Raw genomic sequence first — 25,090 nt, forward strand, 5'->3', positions numbered from 1 at the left:
GGATCCTGGGAGGGTAACAGGGACTGTGGATATTCCTTCATTACATACTGAGCACCAACTGCATGGCAGGCTTGTTCTAGACACTGAGGACAGAGCAGGGAAATAAAGTTCTAGACATCACAGATCTACAGTCTACTGAGAGTCAAAACATGTCTTTCCAGAAGACCAATGGACACTTGAATCTGCGTTCAAAGCATAGCCAGGCTATGCTGGCTTTTACCATATTTAGCCAGTATCTTTCAACAACTAACACTATCCTGGTACCTAGTTAAACTCCATGGAACATTGACTTCGGAAAGTTAGCAAAAAGACAAGCAAGAACATATTCTGAGAATTTAGAATCTGCATACATTCCTAAGAACTTTAAAAGACAAAGCTCATTGGTTACAATGGGCTAAGTAATCTCTTGGTGCCACTATACTTTTATTTCAATGCTGCCATCTTATGTTAAAATGTGGAACTACACAACCTTAAAAAGCCATACTCTTATTCAACTGTGAAATACGAAAACGTCAAAGATTTGAGAGTCAATGAAAAGGTAGATAAAAGGCTAATGAGAGTTATTTAATGACCATAACATATATTTACAGCAATTACTTCTGGTATCTGAGAGTATCCCTGACAAAATGGAAGATCTCATGAGGTAATTAATACATAGTCCAGAATATAAACCTTACTTTGAAAAAGTAAGGAAGTGACTTACTGAATCCCCCCAGTTAAAAAATAAAAATAAAAATATACTAACAGAGATAATGGGGAATGGGAAAGTAGAATAAAATCCAGATATATCTCATTTTTTCAGTAAATTCAATCTGCTTTTCTCATCACAGCTGCTTAAACAGCAATAGCTGTTTAAATTTGCTTAAATAGTCAAATTACTGGTTTTAACTTTAATCCCATCACTGTAGTGATGGTTTAAGAAGGAAAATAAAGTCAAGATCCTAATACGAGCCAAGGACTATGGATTTGGAGGACTGGTTATATTTAACTAAAATGTTGACACTTGTCAATTAACATCATTTGCAATCTCCAATTTTTCTGTGAAGTAAAATCATGCTATTAAAATTATGTTGAAAATATTCAGAAACATTGAAGAATATCTTTGATTTAATGTTAATATAAAAAGATAACAAAAAAAAGAGAACAACCTGTGTACACAGTATCATCTCAAAGTGGGGTGGAGGAGGGATGGAGATAGCAAAAAGTAGCCTGGGAACTCTAGAATTAAGTGAAAGACATTTCCTCAGATAATATTAATGACAAGATATTGCTTTTGTATCTATGTATACATATACATATATAAACACACTTGGTATAAACTCAATACAAATACAAAAAAGAACTTTAAAAGTCATGAAGAAAAAAGGTTAATTGTTTTGATAGATTGTTATGACAGATCATAAAATTGTTATGACAGATCATAAAATTGTTATGACAGATCATAAAAAATACAAAGAAAAAATATTCTGTTAAAATATTTATTATATTTATGTTATCATTATACCACACTGGTGTGTGATATTAGCAGCGGGGAGGCTGTGTATGTATGAGAGGGGGTAGTGTGAGGGAACTCTTTAATTGCTACTCATTTGCGTTGTGAACCTAAAACTGCTCTAAATAAGTCTATTAGCTTTTTGTTTTTTGTAACCTATTATTCTCTCTTTGCTGAGCGTATACTGGTTTTCTTGAGAAGTACCCTTAATTTTGGCACTGCTCATAGAATTGGATAGTGTCACTCTGTTTTTTGGAAAAAAATCTGACAGAAGTCTCTAAACTCACTTTCTTCCCTCTACTTATTTAAGAAGATTTCATCTTGATTCAGCTAAATGCATATTTTTTAAAAAACCCTAATCAGTCTTTTAGTATAGAGAAAACCAGTCCCTGAAAAGTACCTGCCAGTTTCTTCACAATCAGTGCTAACTCTCCTTCCTCAGTTAGAAAAGGAGGCAGAGGCCAAAATCATTTCCTGACTTACAAGGTCAAACTCTCCTTCCTTTAACTTTTTATACTGTTTTACAATCTTACATGAATAGTTATACCATGGCCCATGGCTTTTATATACATTTCTATCTTCTGTCAATTGTAAGAGTCACAAGTGCAATGACTTTGTCTTACTCATCACTATATCCAGCTCCTAAGACACTGCCTGACACGTATCACAGTAGACGTTTAAAATATTGTTGAATCAATCTTCTTTTCAATTCACAAATAAAGGAGTAGCCCTCCAAAAGGAATAAAAATTTAGGAGTAGTCCTCCAAAACGAGTAAAAATTTTCTCCATCTTGCTGATGAAAAGGGAATTAGTTTAAGAAATGAGCTCAAGACCATGAAAATTTGAAAAGACTAAGTACTACAAAATATCTGTTTCCAATATTTGAATAATCACAGCAGCAGAGGGAGGGGAGGTGTGTGAATGTCCAACAAAGACATTAAGGACATGTTTTGACCAGAGAACTCTCGTATATGATAATAATACCATCTTTGTATACTGCATTATACTAAGTGCTTTAATAGACACTACCTCATTTGATTATCACAACAACCCTGCGAGTCAGGAGAGATATTCCCCTTTTCAGAAGTGGGGAATCTGCAGCATCAATAAAGCAGAACCAGGACTCAAACCAAATCCAAGCATCTGCCCACTACATCACATTGCCTCTATATTACTGCATCTCATTCAACAAGCCACCCATGAAAATTAGTCTCATTAGCTTCTAAGTATTTAAAAACACAATCAGCTATTACCTAACATAACGGAGTACTCGGTTCGTTGCATTTTTTTCCCTCTGTACCTCACTTGTGGGTAAGATAAGCAAATTATAAGAAAATAAACTAAAACTGTTAAGATAAAAACAAAACAAATAAAACTTCCTAGCAGGTAATCTAGATTACTATAAATGGACGAACCTCAACTTGGAATGCTTCATCTTCAGATCACATCCAGGAACCACTGCATGTCAGGGACTGTATACACATCTACAGTTTTAATATTCTTTAGCAATCCCTGATAGTCAAAATTGCTGACCCCCTAGAAATTGCATTCCTAGGTATATACCAAGCAAAATAAAAATAAGTCCCCACAAAAATATGAATACAAATGTTCACAGTAGCATTACTCACAACAATCCAAAAGTGAATATATCCCTAATGTCCATCAACTAATGAATAGATAAACAAAATATGGTATATTCATACAATGAAACATTATTCAGCCATAAAAAAAGAATGAAATACTGACACATGCTACAACATGGATGAACCTTGAAAACACTATGCTAAGTCAAAGAAGCCAGTCACAAAGAACCACATATTATACGATTCTATTTATATGAAATGTCCAGAAAAGGCAAATCCAGAGACAGAAAGTAGATTAGTGCTTGCCTAGTGCTGAGAGGGCTGGGGTAAATGAGGAGTGACTGCTCATGGGCATGAGTTTTGTTGGTTTTTTTAAAAATTTTTTGAAACTGAAGCACTGTGTAGTTGATTTACAATGTTGTGTTAGTTTCAGGTATACAGCAAAGTGATTCAGTCATAATCTTTTTCAGATTCTTTTCCCTTATAGGTTATTACAAAATACTGAGTATAGTTCCCTGTGCTATACAGTAGGTTATCTATTTTATGTATAGTAATGTGTATATGTTAATCCCAGACTCCTAACTTATTCCCCACTCCTTTCCCCTTTGGTAACCATAGTTTGATTTCTATGTCTGTGGGTCTATTTCTGTTTTGTATGTAAGTTCATTTGTATCATTTTTTTTTAAGATTCCACATATAAGCGATATCACATTTGTCTTTCTCTGTCTGGCTTACTTCACTTAATATGATGATCTCTAGGTCCATCCATGTTGCTGCAAATGGCATTATTTCATTCTTTTTTATAGCTGAGTAATATTCTATTGTGTATATATACCACATCTTCTTTATCCATTTATCTGTCCATGTCGATTAATTGAAGTATAGTTGATTTACAATATTATGTTAATTTCAGGTGTATAGCATAGTGATTCATTATTTTCACAGATTATACTCCATTAAAAGTTATTACAAAATAATGGCTATAATTCCCTGTGCTGTACAATATATATCTTATTTGCTTATCTATTTTATATATAGTAGTTTATATGTCTTTTTTCTTTTAATTTATTTATTTTGGGCTGCTTTGGGTCTTCATTGCTGTGTGTGGGCTTTCTCTAGTTGCGGTGAGCGGGGGCTACTCTTCGTTGCGGTGCGCAGGCTTCTCATTGCAGTGGCTTCTCTTGTTGCAGAGCACGGGCTCTAGGCGTGCGGGCTTCAGTAGTTGTGGCACGCAGCCTAAGTAGTTATGGCTCGTGGGCTCTAGAGCACAGGCTCCATAGTTGTGGCTCACAGGCTTAGTTGCTCCACGGCACGTGGGATTTTCCCGGACCAGGGATCGAACCCACGTCCCCTGCAGTGGCAGGCGGATTCTTAACCACTGTGCCACCAGAAAAGCCCAGTAGTTTATATGTCTTAAGCCCATACCCTTATTGTGCCCTGTCCTACCTTCCCTCTCCTCACTGGTAACAACCAGTTTGTTTTCTGTATCTGTGAGACTTTGTTTTGCTATATACATTTGTTTATTTTTTAGACTAAATATAAGTGATATCATACAGTATTTGCCCTTCTCTGTCTGACTTATTTCACTAAACATAATACCCTCCAGGTCCATCCATGTTGCAAATGGCAAACTTTCGTTCTTTTTTATGGCTGAGTAATATTCCATTGTATTTACTCATATACACTGCATCTTCTTTATCCATTTGTATGTTGATGGACACTTGGGTTGCTTCCATATCTTGGCTACTGTAAATACTGCTGCTATGATCATTTTGGGGCATGTATCTTTCTGAATTAGTGTTTTCACTTTTTCCAGATATATACCCAGAAGTGGAATTGCTGGGTCATATGGTAGTTCTATTTTTAGTTTTTTAAGGAACCTCCATACTGTTTTCCATAGTGGTTGCACCAAATTACGCTCCCACCAACAGTGCACAAGAGTTCCCTTTTCTCCACATCCTCACCAACATTTGTTATTTGCAGACTTTTTGATGTTAGCCATTCTGACCAGTGTGAGGTGATGTCCATTGTTGTTTTGATTTGCATTTCTCTAATAATTAGTGATGTTGAGCATCTTTTCATATGCCTTTAGCCATCTGTATGTCTTCTTTGGAAAAATGTCTATTCAGGTCTTCTGCCTGTTTTCTGATTTGTTTGCCTGTTTTTCTGATATTGGATTGCATGAACTGTTTATATATTTTAGATATTAACCCCTTGTCAGTCATATCATTTGCAAATATTTACTCCCATTTAGTAGACTGTCTTTTCGTTTTGTTGATGGTTTCCTTTGCTGTGCAAAAGTTTTTAAGTTTAATTAGGTTCCATTTGTTTATGTCTGCTTTTATTTCCTTTGTTTTAGGAGATGGATCAAAAAAAATTATTGCTACAATTTATGTCATAGAGTGTTCTGCCTATGTTGTCCTCTAGGAGTTTTATAGTACCTGGTCTTACATTTAGGTCTTTAATCCATTTTGAGTTATTTTTGTATACAGTGTTAGAGAATGTTCTGATTTCATTCTTACCTGTCTGATTTCATTCTTACATGTCATAAGCATTTTGGGGTCATCTTGAAAAAACTTTAAGGAAAGGTGCCATTTTTCTGAATTAGTAAATTCTTTTTATTTTAAGTTAATTAATTAATTTATTTTTGGCTGTGTTGGGTCTTCATTGCTACGTGCAGGCTTTCTCTAGTTGCAGCAAGTGGGGACTACTCTTTGTTGCGGTGCACAGGCTTCTCATTGTGGTGGCTTCTCTTGTTGCAGAGCATGGGCTCTAGGTGTGTGAGCTTCAGTAGTTGCAGCACGTAGGCTCAGTAGTTGCGGCTCGCAGGCTCTAGAGCGCAGGCTCAGTAGTTGTGGTGCACGGCCTTAGTTGCTCCACGGCATGTGGGATGTTCCCTGACCAGGGCTCAAACCCGTGTCCCCTGCACTGGCAGGCGGATTCTTAACCACTGCACCACCAGGGAAGTCCTAAGAAGATTCTTTTTAAGAAGCTGTCAAACTTTTTCAAAGCGGCTATACAATTTTACATTCCCACCAAAAGTGCGTAAGGTTTCCAGTTCCTCCACATCTCACCAACACTTGGGAAAATCTTTTTTTTTTTTTAATTTTAGCCAGTGAATAAGAAAAATACGTAGTCCTTTCCTCCTCTATTTCTCCTTTACTCTCACACTACTACCACATTCACAATACTTCTGACGCTTCTGGTTACCAAATGTGTAGGGTTTTTTCCCCCATATTAAGCAATTTTCTGTGACATCAGATGGCTGTTCTACAATTTAACTCGATTCTGACACTATCTACCTAGAGACAGCATCAGATCCCACAGGCTAAGGGCTCAGTCCCACAAGACTGGCCCCCACTTCAGGTGCCAATTGTAAGTAGTAGGTCGTCACCCAGGTTACCCAAAACTTCTATCCAGTATGGCTACAGATAGAAGGTTCTCATGACCCCTTCCTCAGGTTTAATTTGCTAGAGTGGCTCAAGAACTCAGGGAAATACTTATTTACATTTACCAGTTTACTAAAAAAGGATATGACATAGGATACAGATGAACATCCAGATGGAAAAGATGTGCAGGGCAAGGTATGTGGGAAGGGGCACAGAGCTTCCATGTCCTCTCCAGGCATGCCACTCTCGCCACACCTCTACTCATTCACCAACCCACAAGCTCCCTGAACCTCGTAGCCGAGATTGATCATTAACTCCACTTCCAGCCCTTTCCCTTTCTCAAGAGAATTGTGGGGGCGGGGGGGGGGGGGTGGCAATGGGGCTGAAAATCCCAAGCTTCTAATCATGGCTTGGTCTTTCTGGTGACCAGTCGTCATCCTGGAGCCATCCACGAGCCTATCCAGTCACCTCATTAGAACAAAAGACACTCCTATCACCCAGGAAATGACAATGGTTTCAGGAGCCCTGTGTCAAGAACCTGGGGCAGAGACCAACATATATATTTTTTCTATTATTTTACAGCCAGTTCAGGGGTATTACTGGTATTTCACAATGGTTTTAATATCTAATAATATAATCAGTAGTTTATTAGTATTTTTTCATGTGCTTATTTGCCATCCAAATATCTTCTTTAGTAAAGTATCTGTTCAAATCTTTTGCCCTTTTTTAAAATTGGGTTATGTGTCACCTTACTAGTGAGATATAGCTTCTTTATATATTCTGGATTCAAATCCTTAATCATATATATGTTTTGCAACTATTTTCTCCAAGTCTATTGCTTGTCTTCTCATTTTCCAAATAGTGCTTTTTGAAGCACAAAGATTTTTAATTTTGATGGAGTCCATTTCATCAATTTTTTAATGGATTGTGCTTTTAGTGTTATATCTAAGAAATCTCTGCCTAATCCCAAATAGGCAGAGTAGTAAATGAAGATTTACTGCTATGTTTTCTTCTAAGAGTTTCATTGTTTTAGCTCTTATATCCAGGCCATTGATCCTATATTTTTTGTTTATTTTTTAAAATTGAAGTACCATTGATTTACAATTATACTAGTTTCAGGTATATCACACAATGATTCAATATTTTTATAGCTTATACTGTTTAAGTTATTACAAAATAATGGCTATATGTCTCTACACTGTACAATATATCCTTGCTGCTTGATCCTACATTTTTTTCTAGAAGTCTTCTAATTCTACATTTTATACTTAAATCTATGGTCCATTTTTGTGTAGAGTGTGAAGTAAGGGTCTGTCATTTTTTAACATATGGATGTCCAGTTGTTCCAGTACCATTTGTTGAAAGGACTATTCTTTTCTCCAATGCATTACCATGGCATCTTTGTCAAAAACTGACCATACATATCGGAATTTATTTCTTGACTTTATTCTATTCTATTGATCCATTTGTTTATGGCTATAGTTTTATAAGTTTTGAAGTCAGTTATTTATTAAGTCCTTTTGTTCTTTTTCAAAATTGTTTTAGCTCTTCTGGGTGCTTTGAATTTCTGTATAGATTTTAGAATAAGCTTCTCGATTTCTACAAAGAGACCTACTGGAATTATGATAGGGATTGCAGTCAGCCTACAGATGATCAATCTGAGTCTTCCAATCCATAAAGATAGTATCTCTCTGCATTTATTTGGGTTACCTTTAATTTCTCTCTGTAATACTTTGTAGTTTCCAGTGTACAGAAATACTCACTTAGTTTTAAAACACCAATGATAAAATTCTTACTTAAGCTTTGAATCTGGTATCAAATTGTAATAGCAAACCTTGTAAAAGTTATTTAAGAGTCTTTCAGACACAATTTAATTACCTCACATTCAACAATGGGACAAACAAATAAACAATGAACAAACAGTAAAGATCTGTTATCTCATAAAGTCTAAGCGTTTTAAAACATTCATAAAACCAAGTAGGAAAGAAATTAATGCCTATCTCAAAGAGGGAATTTGCCTTGACTATTTTGCCCCAAAAAAGTGTTTGGTCGCAGAAACTAAGTACAGCTCTTCCTCCATCATAACCCTTATGATGGGGTTATGTCTCAATAAACCCATCATTAAAATGAAAACATCAATAAGTCAAAAACCTACCAAACATCATAACTTAACCTATGGGGCTTCCGTGGTGGCGCAGTGGTTGAGAATCTGCCTGCTAATGCAGGGGAAAACGGGCTCGTGCCCTGGTCTGGGAAGATCCCACATGCCGCGGAGCAACTAGGCCCGTGAGCCACAACTACTGAGCCTGCGCGTCTGGAACCTGTGCTCCGCAACGAGAGAGGCCACGATAGTGAGAGGCCCGCGCACCAAGATGAAGAGTGGCCCCCGCTTGTCGCAACTGGAAACTGGAGAAAGCCCTCGCACAGAAACAAAGACCGAACACAGCCAAAAATAAATAAATAAAAAAAAAAAAAAAAAAAAAAACTTAACCTAGCCTACCTTAAATGTGCTCAAAACGCTTACATTAGCCTACAGTTGGGCAAAATCACCTAATACAAAGCCTATTTTATAATAAACTGTTGAATATCTCATATAATTTATTGAACACTGTACTGAAAGTGAAGACCAGAATGGCTGTATAGATATAGAAGAGTCGTAAGTATATTAGCAGTGTTTCACTTGTGATCGCATGGCTGACTGGGAGCTGCGGCTGACTGCCAATGCCCAGCATCATGAGAGAGTATCATACTGCATATAGCTAGCCCCAGAAAAGATCAAAGTTCAAAGTACAGTTTCCACTGAATGTGTATCATTTCTGCACCATCACAAAGTCAAAAAAATCATAAGCTGAACCATTGTAAGTCAGGGAAGAAAACCAGATCTAGTACAGATGGTCCCTAATTCCCAAACCCAAGAAAATTCCACAAACTAAAGTCATATCCACAAACTCACATAATTTCTCTCTATATCTGTATGTATATAAAACTTCATACTGCCAACCCAATTATATACACCATCTTCAGTCTTTCTGTCTCAGTCTTTACAGCATGATTTTCATCTCCAATTGTGAATGTATAAGCTTTCATGGAAGCATATTTGTCAAATAAAATGCGGTTTATATTCTACCAAAAGTTCAAATTATGAAAAGGTTTTTTTTAAAACTCTGAGAAGTATGAATGTTAACAGAGACTTTTTGATGAGAAACTCTCATTTAAAATAAAAACTTAAAAAAAAATTCATACCAGAAACCATGTACAATTACACTATTTATAATAGCAAAAAACAGAAACTACCCAAATGCCGACTGACAAGAGAAGATGATATAAATTGTAGTATTTATTTACTGAATATTGAACATTATTGAATATTGTACTGTAGCAAAAATGAATGAACTACAGTATATGCAACAACATGATAAATATTATAAATGTAATGTTGAGGGAGAAAAAAAAACAAGTCCCATTTGCTTATGTCTCTAAGCAAAACTAAACATATTGTTTGGGCACACATACATTCATAATAAAGCCTTTTTATAGAGGCAAAGGAATGATATGCACCAAATGCAGAATAGTAGTTAAAGGGGATAGGGAGTAAATGGGGCAAGGGAGGGCAGGAAAATTGAGTCACTAAGGAACACATAAATAGACACATGCAAATTATTAGTAATGTTCCAGTTCCTGGGTGGAATGGAGGGTTTATATGTTTATATGCTTTATAACTTACATATGTCATCTAATTATTTTGTAAGTATAATTATTTTTAAAAAACATAAGCAAAATCTATTTTTAAAAATCACCCATTATAAAACATTTTCCAGAAGCTTAACTGGGCACTCAGAATATACTGGGTTGGCCAAAAAGTTCATTTGGGTTTCTCCGTAAGATCCTAAAACCCAAACGAACTTTTTGGCTGAGCCAATACATTAAAAAAAAATTTTTTTTTAAGTTTTTACCTTTGTTTCTGTTCAACTGCTTTGTCCAAGTGCTGAAAGATATCCTGAAACAGGGTGCAGCTGGATTGACTATTAATGGTATACCCATATCCTCTTTTCCAATATTGTTTCAGATCATTTAAATATTCTAAAACCTAAAAATACAAATTTCAAAAATCATTACTATTTTTATTAACGTAACAGATTTTCTGATTTAATAATGATTTTTTCAGAAAAGGTTACATTGTTTAATCACCATTCTACACAAAGTATAGTAGAATCTTAGCATTTACAGAGTTTATACTTACCATTTCAAGCATTTAAGGGTTGGACCCAAAGGTCCATGACACAGAGATTTATGCTGAGACACAAACCCAAATGGGAATGTAGAGACTGACATGCAAGAGCAAGTTAGTAGTACTCACAACCAGTAATCCAGCATCCATGACAGTTCAGGATAGTGGGTTAAAGACATGTGCTCACCTCCCCTTTCTTCTAAAATTATTTTAAGATGATAGCAAAGATATATACAGAAAAAAGAAAAAAATGTACATAGAAGAATATTCATTACAGCACAGAAGGTGCCAACAGTGAATCAGGAATTTTTAAGAATTTCAGGAAGGTAGAAACCAGATAGAAAATGAGTTACTTTGGTTCATGTATCAGTTTGTCAAAAATAGTAATAAAAGTAGACCAAGGGGGCTTCCCTGGTGGCGCAGTGCTTGAGAATCTGCCTGCCAATGCAGGGGACACGGGTTCGAGCCCTGGTCTGGGAAGATCCCACATGCCACGGAGCAACTAGGCCCGTGAGCCACAACTACTGAGCCTGCGCGTCTGGAGTCTGTGCTCCGCAACAAGAGAGGCCGTAATAGTGAGAGGCCTGCGCACCGCAATGAAGAGTGGCCCCTGCTCGCCGCAACTAGAGAAAGACCTCATACAGAAACAAAGACCCAACACAGCCAATAAATAAATAAATTAATTAATTAATTAATTAAAAAAAAAAAAGTAGACCAAGGATATGGAAAACTGGTACTAGAAGGAATGTGCATTAATACAGATGTTCTAAAGGACAGACTGGCAAAATCCACAAAAACACACACCTTTAAGGCCCGTTTAATTCCGTTTCTTATAAAATAATATTCACAGAGGAACACAAGAGACAATGTACAAGAATATCTTAGAGTAGCACTGCTTAAAGGAGCCCCCCCCCAAAAAAATTTCCTGGAAATACCTAAATTTCATTAATAGGTAGAGGCTTAAATAAACTATGATATACACATACTATGGAATACTATGAGATTATTTGTAGATCTACATGAACTGACATGGAAAGATCTCTAAAACATACTGCTAAATGAGAAGAGCAGGTAAAGAATGATAAATACTTGCTGGCCTCTGCTACTTGCAATAGATCAGACCCACCAACTATTATTGTTATAGTTTAGTGGGGCAATATTATGCCATTTCTGAACCTATCATGGCCAGAGTGCTCTTTATCTACTGGGTTTTTGTATAAAACCCAGTGTTTGTTGCCTAACTGCTGTTGGTAGTAGGAGAAGAGCAAGATGGTGGGGAAGGATTGTACACAGATATGTATAGAAGGAAGATGGCTATCTTTAAGTCAAGGAGAGAGGCCTGGAACAGATACTTCTCTTACAGCCCTCAGAGGAGACCAATCCTGCTGACATCTTGATTGTGGACTAGCAAAGGAATACATAATTTTCTTTCATTTTCATGAGAAGTAATTGAAAGCTATCATCTATGCAAGGGGAAGCTCTGGTCAGTTATTTTCAGTGTTTTGATCCTTATGCCTTTCACAGATCTAATTCAAATGCTGGATCTCTTCCTTATTAGCTTTGTAATCTTGGACACATCCCATAATTTAGTTGAGTCTTACTTTCATTATATGCAAACTGAGAGTTCTAGTACCTCCTCAGAATTGTGCAAAGTCCTCAAAAATGCCCTTAGCACACAGACATTGCTCGATAAATGTCAATTGCTTTGTGAATTTCTGTAGTTGTGTGCTGCAGTAATTTTTTTTAAAAAATAAATTTATTTATTTTATTTATTTATTTTTGGCTGTGTTGGGCCTTCGTTGCTGCATGTGGGCTTCTCACTGTGGTGTCTTCTCTTGCTGCAGTGCACGGGCTCTAGGCGCGCAGGCTCAGTAGTTGTGGTACATGGGCTTAGCTGCTGCACAGCATGTGGGATCTTCCCGGACCAGGGATCAAACCCGTGTCCCCTGCATTGGCAGGCGGATTCTCAACCCCTGTGCCACCAGGGAAGCCCCGCTGCAGTAATTTATATGAGGGTAATCTTTGTACAATAAAGATATTTGTTGAAGACAAAAAAAAAGGAATAATAAATATAGTATAATATCATTTACTACCAAAATACACACACACACACACACACACACAATTACACTGTTTACATTTCTAAGAATGGTATAAATTATAAATAGAGCACAGAAAAGGTTGAAAAGTACACATCAAACTGACAGGAGTGGTAGATTTCTGTGGAGAGGTCTTGAATTGGAGTTGGTGATTAAGGTAGCCTTTATCTGAATGTCAAACTTGTACTCATGTATCATTTGATCCAACACCAAAAGTAAAGGACTAAATCTTGCAACCCAAAAGAGGTACAAGACAAGACTACACAGTAGTTATGAGCCATTCTTCCCAGAAGAGTCCCTAGAGAAATTCAGTGCAAGCTGTAAGTTTAAGAGTAAGAGCAAGGGCAGGCCACTGCCATATACCAAAACCAAAACTAAACATATATTAAAGAGGCAATTAAATTAAGAAGTTAGCAAAAGGGACAAAGTAAACGTTAAAAAAATTAAAATAAAAAGAATTAGATAAAGTTCTGCCAAATCTATTCAAGAAATAAAACAAAAATAGTATCAGAAATGAAAAAGGAGAGGCGCTTCAAACTGTGGCACAGGGAAAAGGATGTGAAGCAGAATTCGGCAGTCTTGCTGAGTTGAGGAGTCAGAACTCACAGTTTAGTAAGTCTGAAGTGGTTGGAATTAGCAGGGTAGAGTGTCAGAGAGGAGGAAGCTACACAGAAAAAGAACTCCAAAACTCGTAGGGGGGTCCCCTTGATTCTGCTGCTGAAGGCTGTGGGAGTTGTAAGCTGATCAATTCCAGAGCTATCATAAGGCTGAGAGATATTCATGTTCCAAGCAGCCTAAGTAGAGACAGCTTCCAGAGATACCAAGACATCCAGGACTTCAATCTGGACCCCAAAAGAGACATACTTTAATAGTAAAGACATGTGTATAAGTAAGGTTTTGTTTCTGAGTTTTGTAAGGTCAGGTCAAGAGCATGAAACTCAGAAAAATGAAGCCTGAAAAGGATCAAACTGATCCACAAGTAACTTAACTGCAAAATAAAACAAAATTCAATACTTAGAAGACAAAATCCAGGCATTCAACACCATAACATTCACAGTGTCCAGTATCTAATAATTACTGGAAATACATGAAGAAACAAGAAACATGACTTATAACTAGGAGAAAAATCAGTCAGTAAAAGAATCTATCATAAGAAAGAAGGAATGCAAGGATAATTCAATATTAGAAAATGTACTAATGTAATTTCTATGTTAGAAGATTAAAGAGGAAAAAAAAAATCCTCTTCCTAGATGCCAGAAATTCAGCAAACATTCCTGATCTTAAAAACAATAAATAAATAGAAGGTTTTAGTAAGAAACAGAAATTTTCTTAACTTGGTAAGGATAACTACTAGTGACTATGCCAAACATCGTATTTTGCAATGAAACATTGAAAGTGCTCTTAACTAGAAAATATAAACAAAGCTTCGGGTTTTAAGATGATGGAATTAAGATATATATGCTCTCTTCTCTCAGAAATCACTCTAAAAAAAGAAGAATGAAAAAGAAATGAAAATGCCCCTTTCAAAGAAATTAGGAGACCTCTGTACCCTGAGCCACCACCATAAATGAGGAAGGACTGCCAAATGCAGTGAAAATCAAACAAAACACAAACAAAACCCCTCAGATAAAACGAACAGAAGACAGATCCTCAAAGCACATGGTACACTTGCAGGAGTAGATCCAATAATCCTTTGTTTGAAACAATAAGAACGAAGTCTAAGAGGAGCCTCCCTACAGTATGTAACACCATTACAGGAAACAGACTGACCTTCCATCTTTATAAGAAGCATTCTACAAAGAATCTCAGAGAAAAACTCCAAACTGGAAGGAACACTACTTATCTCTGAATAGCTGCTCATCCCTACTGGCCGCCTGAGAAGTAAAAGCTGAATTCACTGCAAAGATGAGTAATAATTTAACAGGTGCTAGTATCTTTACAAACATACAAATTAAAAACAAGACTGCTACACAGATAAAATAGCCAGAAAAAAAACCTCTCACCCTAGAAATTCTGCTACAGAGCAAATGAAAACTATAATTAAATAAACACAGTATCATGAATTCCAAAGACTTAAGAAAATAAAATAATCATTTAAAAAAGAAAGAGTCCAAAACAAGAAAAAAAATATATGGAAAGAAGCATAAAGATAGAAATATAAACTGGAACAGCTCCAAAAAATAATTGGGCATTATCTAGTAAATTTGAAGTTCTGCATATCCTATGATCCAGCAATTCTACTACAGACATGGACCTTCAGAAATGTGTGTATACACACCTACAGACATACACAAGAATATTCATAATAGTCCCAAACTGAAAACAACCCAGATGTTTACCAACAAGATAATGGATTAAAAAACTATGATAATTCATGTAATGGAATACTACACAGCAATAAAAATAATTGAACTATAGCTACATGCAGCATCATAGATAAATCTTAAAAACATAATGTTGAGAAAAAACTATATACAAAAAAACACATACTGGATGATTCCACTACATAAAGTTCAAAACATATAGTTAAACTGTTTCTTGGAAAAAAAATAATAAATTAGTAAACACTAAATAACATAATAAAGAAAATGCAGATACACAAATAAGTAATAATAATGGGGAAATAATCTCAGATATAGAAGACCTTTTTTTAAATCATGAGATAAATTTGCCAAACTCCACAAATAAATCTGAAAACCTGGAGAACATGAATGACTTCTACAAGAAAATATTAAATACCAAAACTGACCCCATATGAGATAGAAAATCTAGATATACTTGTTACAGTAGAAGATATATACTTGTTACAGTAGAAGATAGATACAAAGCTGCAAAAAGCTATCCCACAGAGAAGTACATAGTTCATGTGTCACTTCTTTTATAAGGTTTACCTGACTGCCATTAATCAACTTCCTCCTTTGTGTATCACTATACCTTATATATACTTCTGTTATAGCCATCCCATTGTCTTGCAATGGTTTTTTTGTCTTTCACTCCTTGTGACATTCTTTGAGGACAATGCCTATCTTATGTTAGTATCTTCAGTTTCAACCAAGTGCCTGGCATGGAGCAGGCACTAAAACAATATTTGCTGAATGAAGGCACACATGGACCAGCATTTCATAAGGTCTTGGATATCTAATAATATCCAGAATTCTCAGAATTTCATATATTTCTATTCATTTTTAACTCTTAAAACACTTTTTTTTTTATAAATTAATTTATTTTATTTATTTATATTGGCTGTGTTGGGTCTTCGTTGCTGTGCGTGGGCTTTCTCTGGTTGCCGCGAGCGGGGGCTACTCTTCGTTGCGGCGTGTGGGCTTCTCATTGTGGTGGCTTCTCTTGCTGTGGAGCACGGACTCTAGTCACACGGGCTTCAGTAGTTGTGGCTCGTGGGCTCTAGAGTGCAGGCTCAGTAGTTGCGGCGCGCGGGCTTAGCTGCTCCGCAGCATGTGGGATCTTCTCCGGCCAGGGCTCGAACCTGTGTCCCCTGCATTGGCAGGCGGATTCTTAACTACCGCACCACCAGGGAAGCCCCTTAAAACATTTTTAATAAAGAATTTCAAACATAAAAATAGAGAACAGGAGAATAATGAACCCCCACGTACCTCTCATCCAACTTCAACAATTAACACTTGTCCAATTCTGTTTCAGTTATGCCCCTACCACCACCACTGGATTATGCTGAAGCAAATCCCAGACATCATTTTATTGCATCTGTAAATACTTCAGTATGTAAACCTATTTCATAGTGAAAAGTCCTAAGCAGAGATTTTTGTATCAAATTACTGAAAAAGAAAAAAAAAAGCACAGGAAACATCTAAATCAAAAGAAAACTTTATATTTTTTAATGAAGAATCTAACTTATTTGCTTTTACTGTATAAAAAGGAAGCTCTTATTCAATTAATTTAAACATGTATTTCAAATTTTCAAATCATGGTCATTTAAATGAGACGTTCTTTGAAAGCAGCGGGGGGTGGTGGTGGTGGTGGTATGAATTGGGAGATTGGGACTGACATATGTGCACTAATATGTATAAAATGGATAACTAATAAGAACCTGCTGTATAAAAAATAAATAAAGTTCAAAAAAAAATGAGAAGTTATTTAAAGGTACCTACACAATAGAGAAATCTGGAAGGTGCCACTTTAATCATATGATCAAACATATCATCATCAATGATGTGACAAACTGACATCATTCCTTCTGATTAGACACACTACATAAGAATACTTATATAGTATTCTTGTCAAAAATGTTTAAACCCCTATCTAATCTTAAGTGAAAAAACAGACACAAAGACATTCTGCAAAAAAGCTGGCCTAGATGCCTGCAAAATGCCAGTGTATAAAAGACAAAAGAAAGGCTGGAACACTCTTCTAGATTAAAGGCAACTAAAGGCATGACAAATAAATACAATGAATGATCCTTGATTAGATCCTGAATTTAAAAATAAAAAAAAAGTGGGAGGGAGACGCAAGAGGGAGGAGATATAGGGATATACGTATATGTATAGCTGATTCACTTTGTTATAAAGCAGAAACTAACACACCATTATAAAGCAATTATACTCCAATAAAGATGTTCAAAAAAATTTTTTAAATAAAAGCTATAAATATAGGAGTCTATTAAGACAAGTGTGAAAACACGAATATTGACTGTATATTAGACAATACTGTACTATATATGCATATGTAAATTTACATTTTATTATGATTATGTAGGAGAAGGTTCTTGTTTAGATGCATGCCCAAGTATTTAAGGGTGAAGAGTCTTGACATTTAGAAAAAAATGATTACATATATATGTGACAGAATAAATGTCCCTCAAAGACGTCTACATCCTAACGCCTACAACCAATGAATATGTTATCTTACATGATAAAAGGGAATTTGCAAATGTGATTAAGTTAAGGAGCTTAAGATGGAAAATTATCCTAGACTATCTAGATGGGCCCCATAATCACAAAGATCCTTATAAGAAGTAGGCAGGAAGGACAGAGTAGGAGATATAACCATGAAGCCGTGGTCATAGTGATACAAGGAATGCAGGTGAGCTCTGGAGACTGGCAAGGACAAGGAACAGATTTTCCCCTAGAGTCTCCAGAGAGAACACAGCCCCCTGTTGATACCTTGATTTTAGCCCTGTAAAATTCATTTTGGAATTCTGATTTCCAGAACTGTAAGATAATAAATTTGTGTTGCTTTAAGCTACTAAATTTGCAGTAATCTGTAATAGCAGCAATAGGAAACTAATAGATTATAAAGAAAGAAAAACAAATGTGGCAAAAAAAGTTAAAAACTGGTGAATATAGGTGAAGGACATGAATGTTCATTCTGTTGTTCTTACAACTTCTGTCAGTTTGAAATTTTTCAAAATAAGTTGTAGGGAAAAAAAGAGAGAAGTTCATAAGCAGTAAAGAGATAAAAGGGTAATCCTAAAAATAAAAGGAAAAGAAAAACAAGTAGCATAGAATCTAAGTCACCTAATAGTTCCATCTTTTAAGATATGGAAATAAAAGCACAGAGTTGTCGGTCTTTGGAAGTAAGGGACCACATGGATATAGCTACTCAGAATACAAAAAGGGCAGATAGCCAGGTAAGCATATGCCAAATATTCCAACAACTGTAGTAACTTGGGCAAATAAGTTGTTCTTCTGTTAAAAAGTAAATTTCCCTTTTGCTAATACCCCTCAGTCATTTACACAATACTGAAAATCACTTCAATTCGGCTTTTTATCGTCTTTTTCCCCTACAGCAATCTGGGTAGGGAGAAAAGGGAGGTGAGGAATTTTGACACAAGTGAATGGTGACCATAAGTCTCAGTTTATACCTATACTGGTGTAATTATTACTGGTTCCCCTTTCACTTTTAAAAGTATTCAATTTAGGAGCTTCCCTAGTGGTGGAGCAGTTAAGAATCCACCTGCCAGAACAGGGGACACGGGTTCGAGCCCTGGGCCAGGAAGATCCCACGTGCCGTGGAGCAACTAAGCCCATGTACCACAATACTGAGCCTGCGCTCTAGAGCCTGCGAGCCACAACTACTGAAGCCCATGTGCCACACTACTGAAGCCCGCGTGCCTAGAGCCTGTGCTCTGCAACGAGGAGCCACTGCGATGAGAAGCCCACGCACCACAACAAAGAGTAGCCCCCGCTCGCCGCAACTAGAGAAAGCCCGTGCGTAGCAACGAAGACCCAGTGCAGCCAAAAATAAATAAATAAATTTATAAAAAATAAATAAAAGTATTCAATTTAGAACATAAATTTTACGATCATCCTAAGCATAGAGCATTTCAAAGAAGGGTAGGCCAGGATGTTTCTGAAGTGATAGTTATGGACATTTAGAGGAGATGAGAAGTGTTTTGAGTACTTGAGACAGAGAAAAAGTAGATCATCAGGAAGCAATTCAGGAGCACAGAGAGGAAATACATACACCTATTACTTCTGGCGCTCAGCCTCCTAGAGCAAGCATCCATCGAGGTCTCTCTTCCCTTCTTCCAACTTACTGGCTGAGCCCTACTTCCGCATTGGCATAATACTACAGAAAAATCACCTTTAATCTGGTTGCTGGTCACTTTAGTCTTTAATTAACGAAATAAAGCACTTGTTTACTTTCAAATGTACATTAGCTTTCAGCTTAAAAGCTTGCTTCTAACTGACAAATAGTACACTTCTTTTCAAAATCTGAGGTTAAATTCTGAAGTTAATAATTGATTTTCATACAGAATGCTGAAGGTTCCATATGTATGCAAGGATGACTAAAGTTTCTGAAGTCCATATTTCTGAATGACCCATACATAAAGATACATCCTACTCTCATTCATCAGAATTCTATCCAATGCCTTGATCCTCAATACTTAAGAAAACAATTAACACTTTCCTACCCCACCTCTCTGGCTCCCAGCATCCCAGATTTGACCAGAATTTGCCTCCTTTACAGTCACCAGAGGTCTGTCTGCCCTTTTCTCTCTAGAGTCTAAAAGTCTACAAAGAAACAACATGAATGAAGAGGAAAGAAAGGGAATACAAAGTAGCCAGGCAGAACCTAGATGAACCACTGCCATCACTGGGTAGAAAACAGAACTCAATTTATTATGAAAACTTTATAAAAGAATAGGTATTTGGAAAACCATTCATCCTCTCTGAGCTTTGGCTTCCTATAAAAAGAAGAATTTGGATTATATTAGCTCTATAATCCTTTCCAGCAGTAAAATTTGATGATGGGTTAAGTAGATTTTTAACTGGGTGGACCTAGAAATCAAATCACAATGGAAGAATGTTTTCCGGAGTTTTATGAACCTAAACTATTTACAAGTAGGTAGGTCCTATCTGAACAATTAATCTCTCTTTTTTAGGAAAATTACAAGATAGTCAAAGACACTTAATGTTCCCTACTCTACTTATTTTTTGAAAAGCTGCTTCAAATAAAGACAACAATGAAAACCATGCAAAAAAAAAAAAAAAAAGCAAAGAAACTCCAAAAGTAATACTTACCTTTGCATCATCTATGTCAAAAACATCACACCAAGGAGATTTAACACCTTTAATTGCCAGGTCAAATGAACAGGTGAAAAAAGCTACCTGAATTAAATCTGAGAGAAAAAAAAAGGTAAAATTTGTAGGTTACTATTTCCTGCAGTTTTCCAAAGGCTGAATATCTATAGAATGCCAAGGACTTACTATATAAAACATAACTTGATTTTGTTAATTTTAGAGGACTGGAGGAGGGGAGATAAAGTTATAAAAGGTTTTAGTCCCCAACTTGAAAATCAGCAATGACAAAGTACATTTATTGAACAGTTCTTTTAACTACACAATTAACATTATAACTATTAAGAAGAAGCAAGTACAGAGAAGGATATAAAAGAGAAGAGAAGACTGCAAAAGGTAAAGAACGAAGAAAGGGCAGACTGAGGAGTCAGAAGGAAGGTGAAACAAAGGGTCAAGAAGGAGAGAAACAAAGAGGGAAAAATCACACTATGAGACCTGACTCTGACGCTAATTATCCTGGGTAAGTCACTCTAGGTTTCCTGGGTCTCAACACAAAATAGGCAAAGGATTTATTCTTTTGTCAAGCAATATCAAAGGACATATAATTAATATATCCATAACACATAAAGGGTACCTATGATCAATAAGAAAAAACATAAAAATAATCCAATAGAAGATGGCCAGGGTTATAAAGAGGCAACTCTCAGAAGGAATGAAATAGCTAATAAACATATGAAAAGATGTTCAACCTTACAAGTAACCAAAGAAATGCAAATTAAAGCTAGATATCATTTTTCATTAATTAAATTGGCAAAAGTCAAAATGACTAATAATATCCACTGTCGGATGAATTGGGGGAAATGAGCATTCTCACATATTGTTGATATAAATTTTTCTACGCCTTCAGAGAACAATTTGGAAGTATATGTTAAGATGTAAAATATTCATGCACCTTAACCCAACAATTCTACCTATAGTTATTTATCTTATAAACTCTCAAGTGCAAAAAGCAGACTGTAAGAATGTCCACTGTTGTGTTATTTGAAAGAGTTAAAAACTAAGAAAAACCTTAGTAGGAAAGTAATTTCCTATAAAATAAAGAATTTGGACTGTATTAGCTCCAGCCTCTCTGACCAGTAAAACCTGATGATGGGTTAAATAAATTTTTAACTATCATTTACCTAAAAATGTAATTATATATATCCTATAAAATAACACAGAATTTTAAAAAATGAGACATATACATTGCTAAGTAAAAATAAGTTACAGAAAATACATACAGCATCACCTTTCTATGCAAAAAAAAAAAAAGGATTTAAATAGCTAAAATATTTTTGAACAGTTACTCTGTGCCAGGTACTGTGCTAATGCTTTGCATGAATTAATCTCATATAATCCTTGCAATAATCCTGTGAGGCAGGTACAATTCCTATATCCATTTTACAGAGAAAGAAACTATGGCACAGTGATATTAAGGAACTTGCCAAAGATCACAGAGTTAGTCAATAATATAACAAAGTCAAGAATCGAATACAAACAGTCCAATTCCAGAACCCATGATTTTAACCACTATGCTAATATTGCCTCCAAAAAGAAGTTGCTCTCAGTTACCCCATCAGTAAAATACAAATAATCCTTGTCAAGTCAGAGACTAGAAATAGTGTTTTTAAAAAAATCTTCAACAATCTTAAATGCCCACTAACAGAATAATGGCTAGATGCTGGTATTATAAAATGGAATTCTGTACATAAGTTTAAAATGCAGAACTAGAATTACACACATTAAATAAAAAATACAAAGTTGAATTAAAATCAAATTTCAGACTGATATCATAGTTTGATACCATTCCTAAAAGTTTAAAAATCTGCAAAATGCCCCATTTAGGTATAGAAACATAAATATAAAAACCGACATGGGATGACTTAAATGCTCAATTCATGACAATGGTTACCTCTGGGAGAAAAGGAAAGGAATGAGATCCTAGAGAGGGAAAAAGGACCCTCAATATATTTAAAGCAACTAAGTGAAGCATAATGTTAAAATTTGATCAAACTAAGTTGTGGGTATACAGATACTCATTATATTAGCCTTTATTATTATCTACATACTTGAATTATTTCCCAAATAATTTTTAAAGCTCTGCAAACAACCCCAATGTATAGCCAGTCGAAGAAAAGAGAAAAAACTCAATTTTAGATGCTAGTCTAGGCATCTTCACTTTTTTGATCCTTATAAAGCATTCAGACACCAGGATCGACATATTCTAGTCTACTTAATTTATTCCCAACATCTCCTACTTTTAGTCTTTGGAAATTTATTCACAGTATAATGAAATCACACTCTATATATCTGTCAATATCTGCTGTATGGATTATACATTCCTAGAAAACAGGAAAAAAAATCTTATTATATTTTCTTAATTTCTCATTGCTTGGTGACCATGTACCTTGGTTTTCCACCTGCTTTCCCAGCATAATTATTAATAGTGTTTCCTTTCACCCTAAAGTGTCCCAGGTTGCACAGTCAACCCATCCACTGCAATAGCTTATGACATACATGACTGCTCATTTCCTCAGCATCTCTAGGTATAAAAGCTTCAAAGAAAAAAAAAAAAAAATCACACTACTTTTTAAAAACTTAACCCCTCTCAAAACATTAACATGTACTTCTGAACTGCTTTAAAAGCTAAAGAATTTATATGACTTTCCATTTGTATCACTTTAAGAGGAGATAATTCAGAAAAAGATAATTTTTGTTTTATAAATAATGTTTAGAGATGAAGCTTTATATAACTTTGTCCTAAAAAAAAAAAAATTCCAGGATACATCAAGAATCTTGTGTATTAATTTACATAAAACTCAAAGAATCTGAATCTAAGAATAGTAAGCATGAGTATAGAATTTTTCTTGACACACATAACTAGAACATGTGACACACATAATTTTCTAGAACACATAACTTTCTCAACATAAAATCAATTGTGATCCTTTAAAAGGAATAACTTTATGCTTCCATATTTTTCCATGTTCAGAGTTTAAAAACCACTTAAACTATTTCAGAGTTCAAATGCGAGATAATAGGCACATTACCTGCATTTAAGTTGTTGACTGGCACTTGCAAAATACCTGCAACTTTTTTTAAAATGTTCTGCATTTCTGGTCCAGTTTTGAAGGCTTCTACATGATAAAGAGCCGTAGCATTCCTTTCCACTTGAGTTAAAAACTTCTCACAATGATCAAAGAACCTCATTAATTTATCATTAATTCTTGGAGGTCCACACTCCATGTCTGAAAGGGAAAAAAATAATTGTGTGTGTATGTATGTGTGTGTGTGTGTATATATATATGTGTATATATATATATATATATATATGTGTGTATATATATATATATATATATATATCCATTGACATGAACGACAATTTCAAATTATTGGAAAATTTTGTTTCAAGTGTAAAAAGGAACACTAAAAACCTATTTATTCATTGACATGTCTGAAATAAGTACACACTACTCAAGAAAGACATAGGACAAAACTATTCCCCATTTGTAATGATTGTTAGTTCATGAGAGGATACGCTAAAAAAGACTAAAGAAACAGAAAATATCAAAGATAAAATAAAATGTTAGAGCAATACTACACTATGAAATAAAGGTAACTGAAATGAATGTTTTCTTAAAGAAAACAAAAATAATTAGATATGAATGTCATAAAAAGTGTAAAAATCTATTACCTAAGTACTGTTTCCATCAGGCACAGAAAATTTGAGAAAACAATCTAAAAATTAGCAACGTTTCTAATTACAAGGTGAGAGAGAATTCAACAGACAGGCTCTGTTTTACTACTCTAAGCCAAAGTCTAAATAGAGTATTTTATTTTCTCAGTTAACTTTTTCAACCCTGTGTTACTTTACAAAAGACTGCTTTGGACAAAAACTACTGACAATAGCACAAAATACATTAAAGTTTCAGATCTTCTGTATTTCATTGTGCTAGATGCTTCTGATTCGGTTTATTTTCTAACTGAAGCTCCAGAATAACTTCCCATTTAGAATTTTATGTGTTACATTATTTCCCCAATTCGGTAACAAATACATACTAGAAAAGCATTCATAATCATGCTTCAACTACTGGGGTGCCTTTTAAGTTTTCTCAGTCATATTTAAAAATACACAGATTCCAATCATCATTTCTCCAATAATTTACCATGAAAAGAACACCAAGTATACTATTTCTGTAATTAAAATAAGAAAATTATGTCTAGTTTTACCATTTTGCTTCAGATGTGTATGTGAAAATATTTATATGTATGTGTGCGTGTATCCATTTCAGGAGCTCCTGAAATGAATAATTCTGCCAATTTTAATTGGCAATCAGATTACAGTTCTTAAGAAATAACTTACTAGGAAAATAAGTGATTTTTGTCATCTTTTTCTGTGGCCTCAAAATTTCCTAAGTGGATCTGGATAATTCATCCCTGCTATTATCTAATTACTGCTATTCTTTAAACAGAAACAAAGGCATTGTTCTGTTTCTGTAAGAATACAAAATCCAATTCAGTGGCTTCCCTCCAAAGCCCAGATGTACACAACAGGCAAAACAATTGTCTGTAGATAATAATGAAGCAGCTAAGCAAAGGGTTTAATCTCTGATACTGAAAATGGTGAGGGGTGGCTTATCCTGAACTATTTTGATCCATGGCTGGCAAATGCCAATTCTCATAATCCATCTAAGGGCAAAAATTCATTCATCCCAGGAGGTCCAGTAGTCCCTTTTTGGTATACACTATATACATATATAGTAC

The 25,090-nt window shown here is 35.3% G+C and overlaps 1 protein-coding gene across 8 annotated transcripts in view; it reads right to left on the reverse strand.

The window, feature by feature from the left end:
* Window positions 1–25,090, reverse strand: part of PAPSS2 (3'-phosphoadenosine 5'-phosphosulfate synthase 2) — a 203,454-nt gene that overhangs the window by 176,249 nt on the left and 2,115 nt on the right. For 4 of the 8 annotated variants that reach the window (XM_059901017.1, XM_059901016.1, XM_059901018.1 and 1 more), the window contains exons 2-4: window positions 23,377–23,574; window positions 20,291–20,388; window positions 10,418–10,551 (exon numbers count right to left, since the gene is read on the reverse strand). In XM_059901017.1, the coding sequence (XP_059757000.1) occupies window positions 10,418–10,551; window positions 20,291–20,388; window positions 23,377–23,574 (430 nt within the window). Of the gene's footprint in view, window positions 1–10,417; window positions 10,552–16,039; window positions 16,332–20,290; window positions 20,389–23,376; window positions 23,575–25,090 lie in introns of those variants that run through there. The other 4 variants (XM_059901010.1, XM_059901014.1, XM_059901020.1 and 1 more) reach the window with 3 other exon arrangements.

The sequence above is a fragment of the Balaenoptera ricei genome, chromosome 16, assembly GCF_028023285.1.
Source record: "Balaenoptera ricei isolate mBalRic1 chromosome 16, mBalRic1.hap2, whole genome shotgun sequence".
NCBI classification, from domain to species: Eukaryota; Metazoa; Chordata; class Mammalia; order Artiodactyla; family Balaenopteridae; genus Balaenoptera; species Balaenoptera ricei.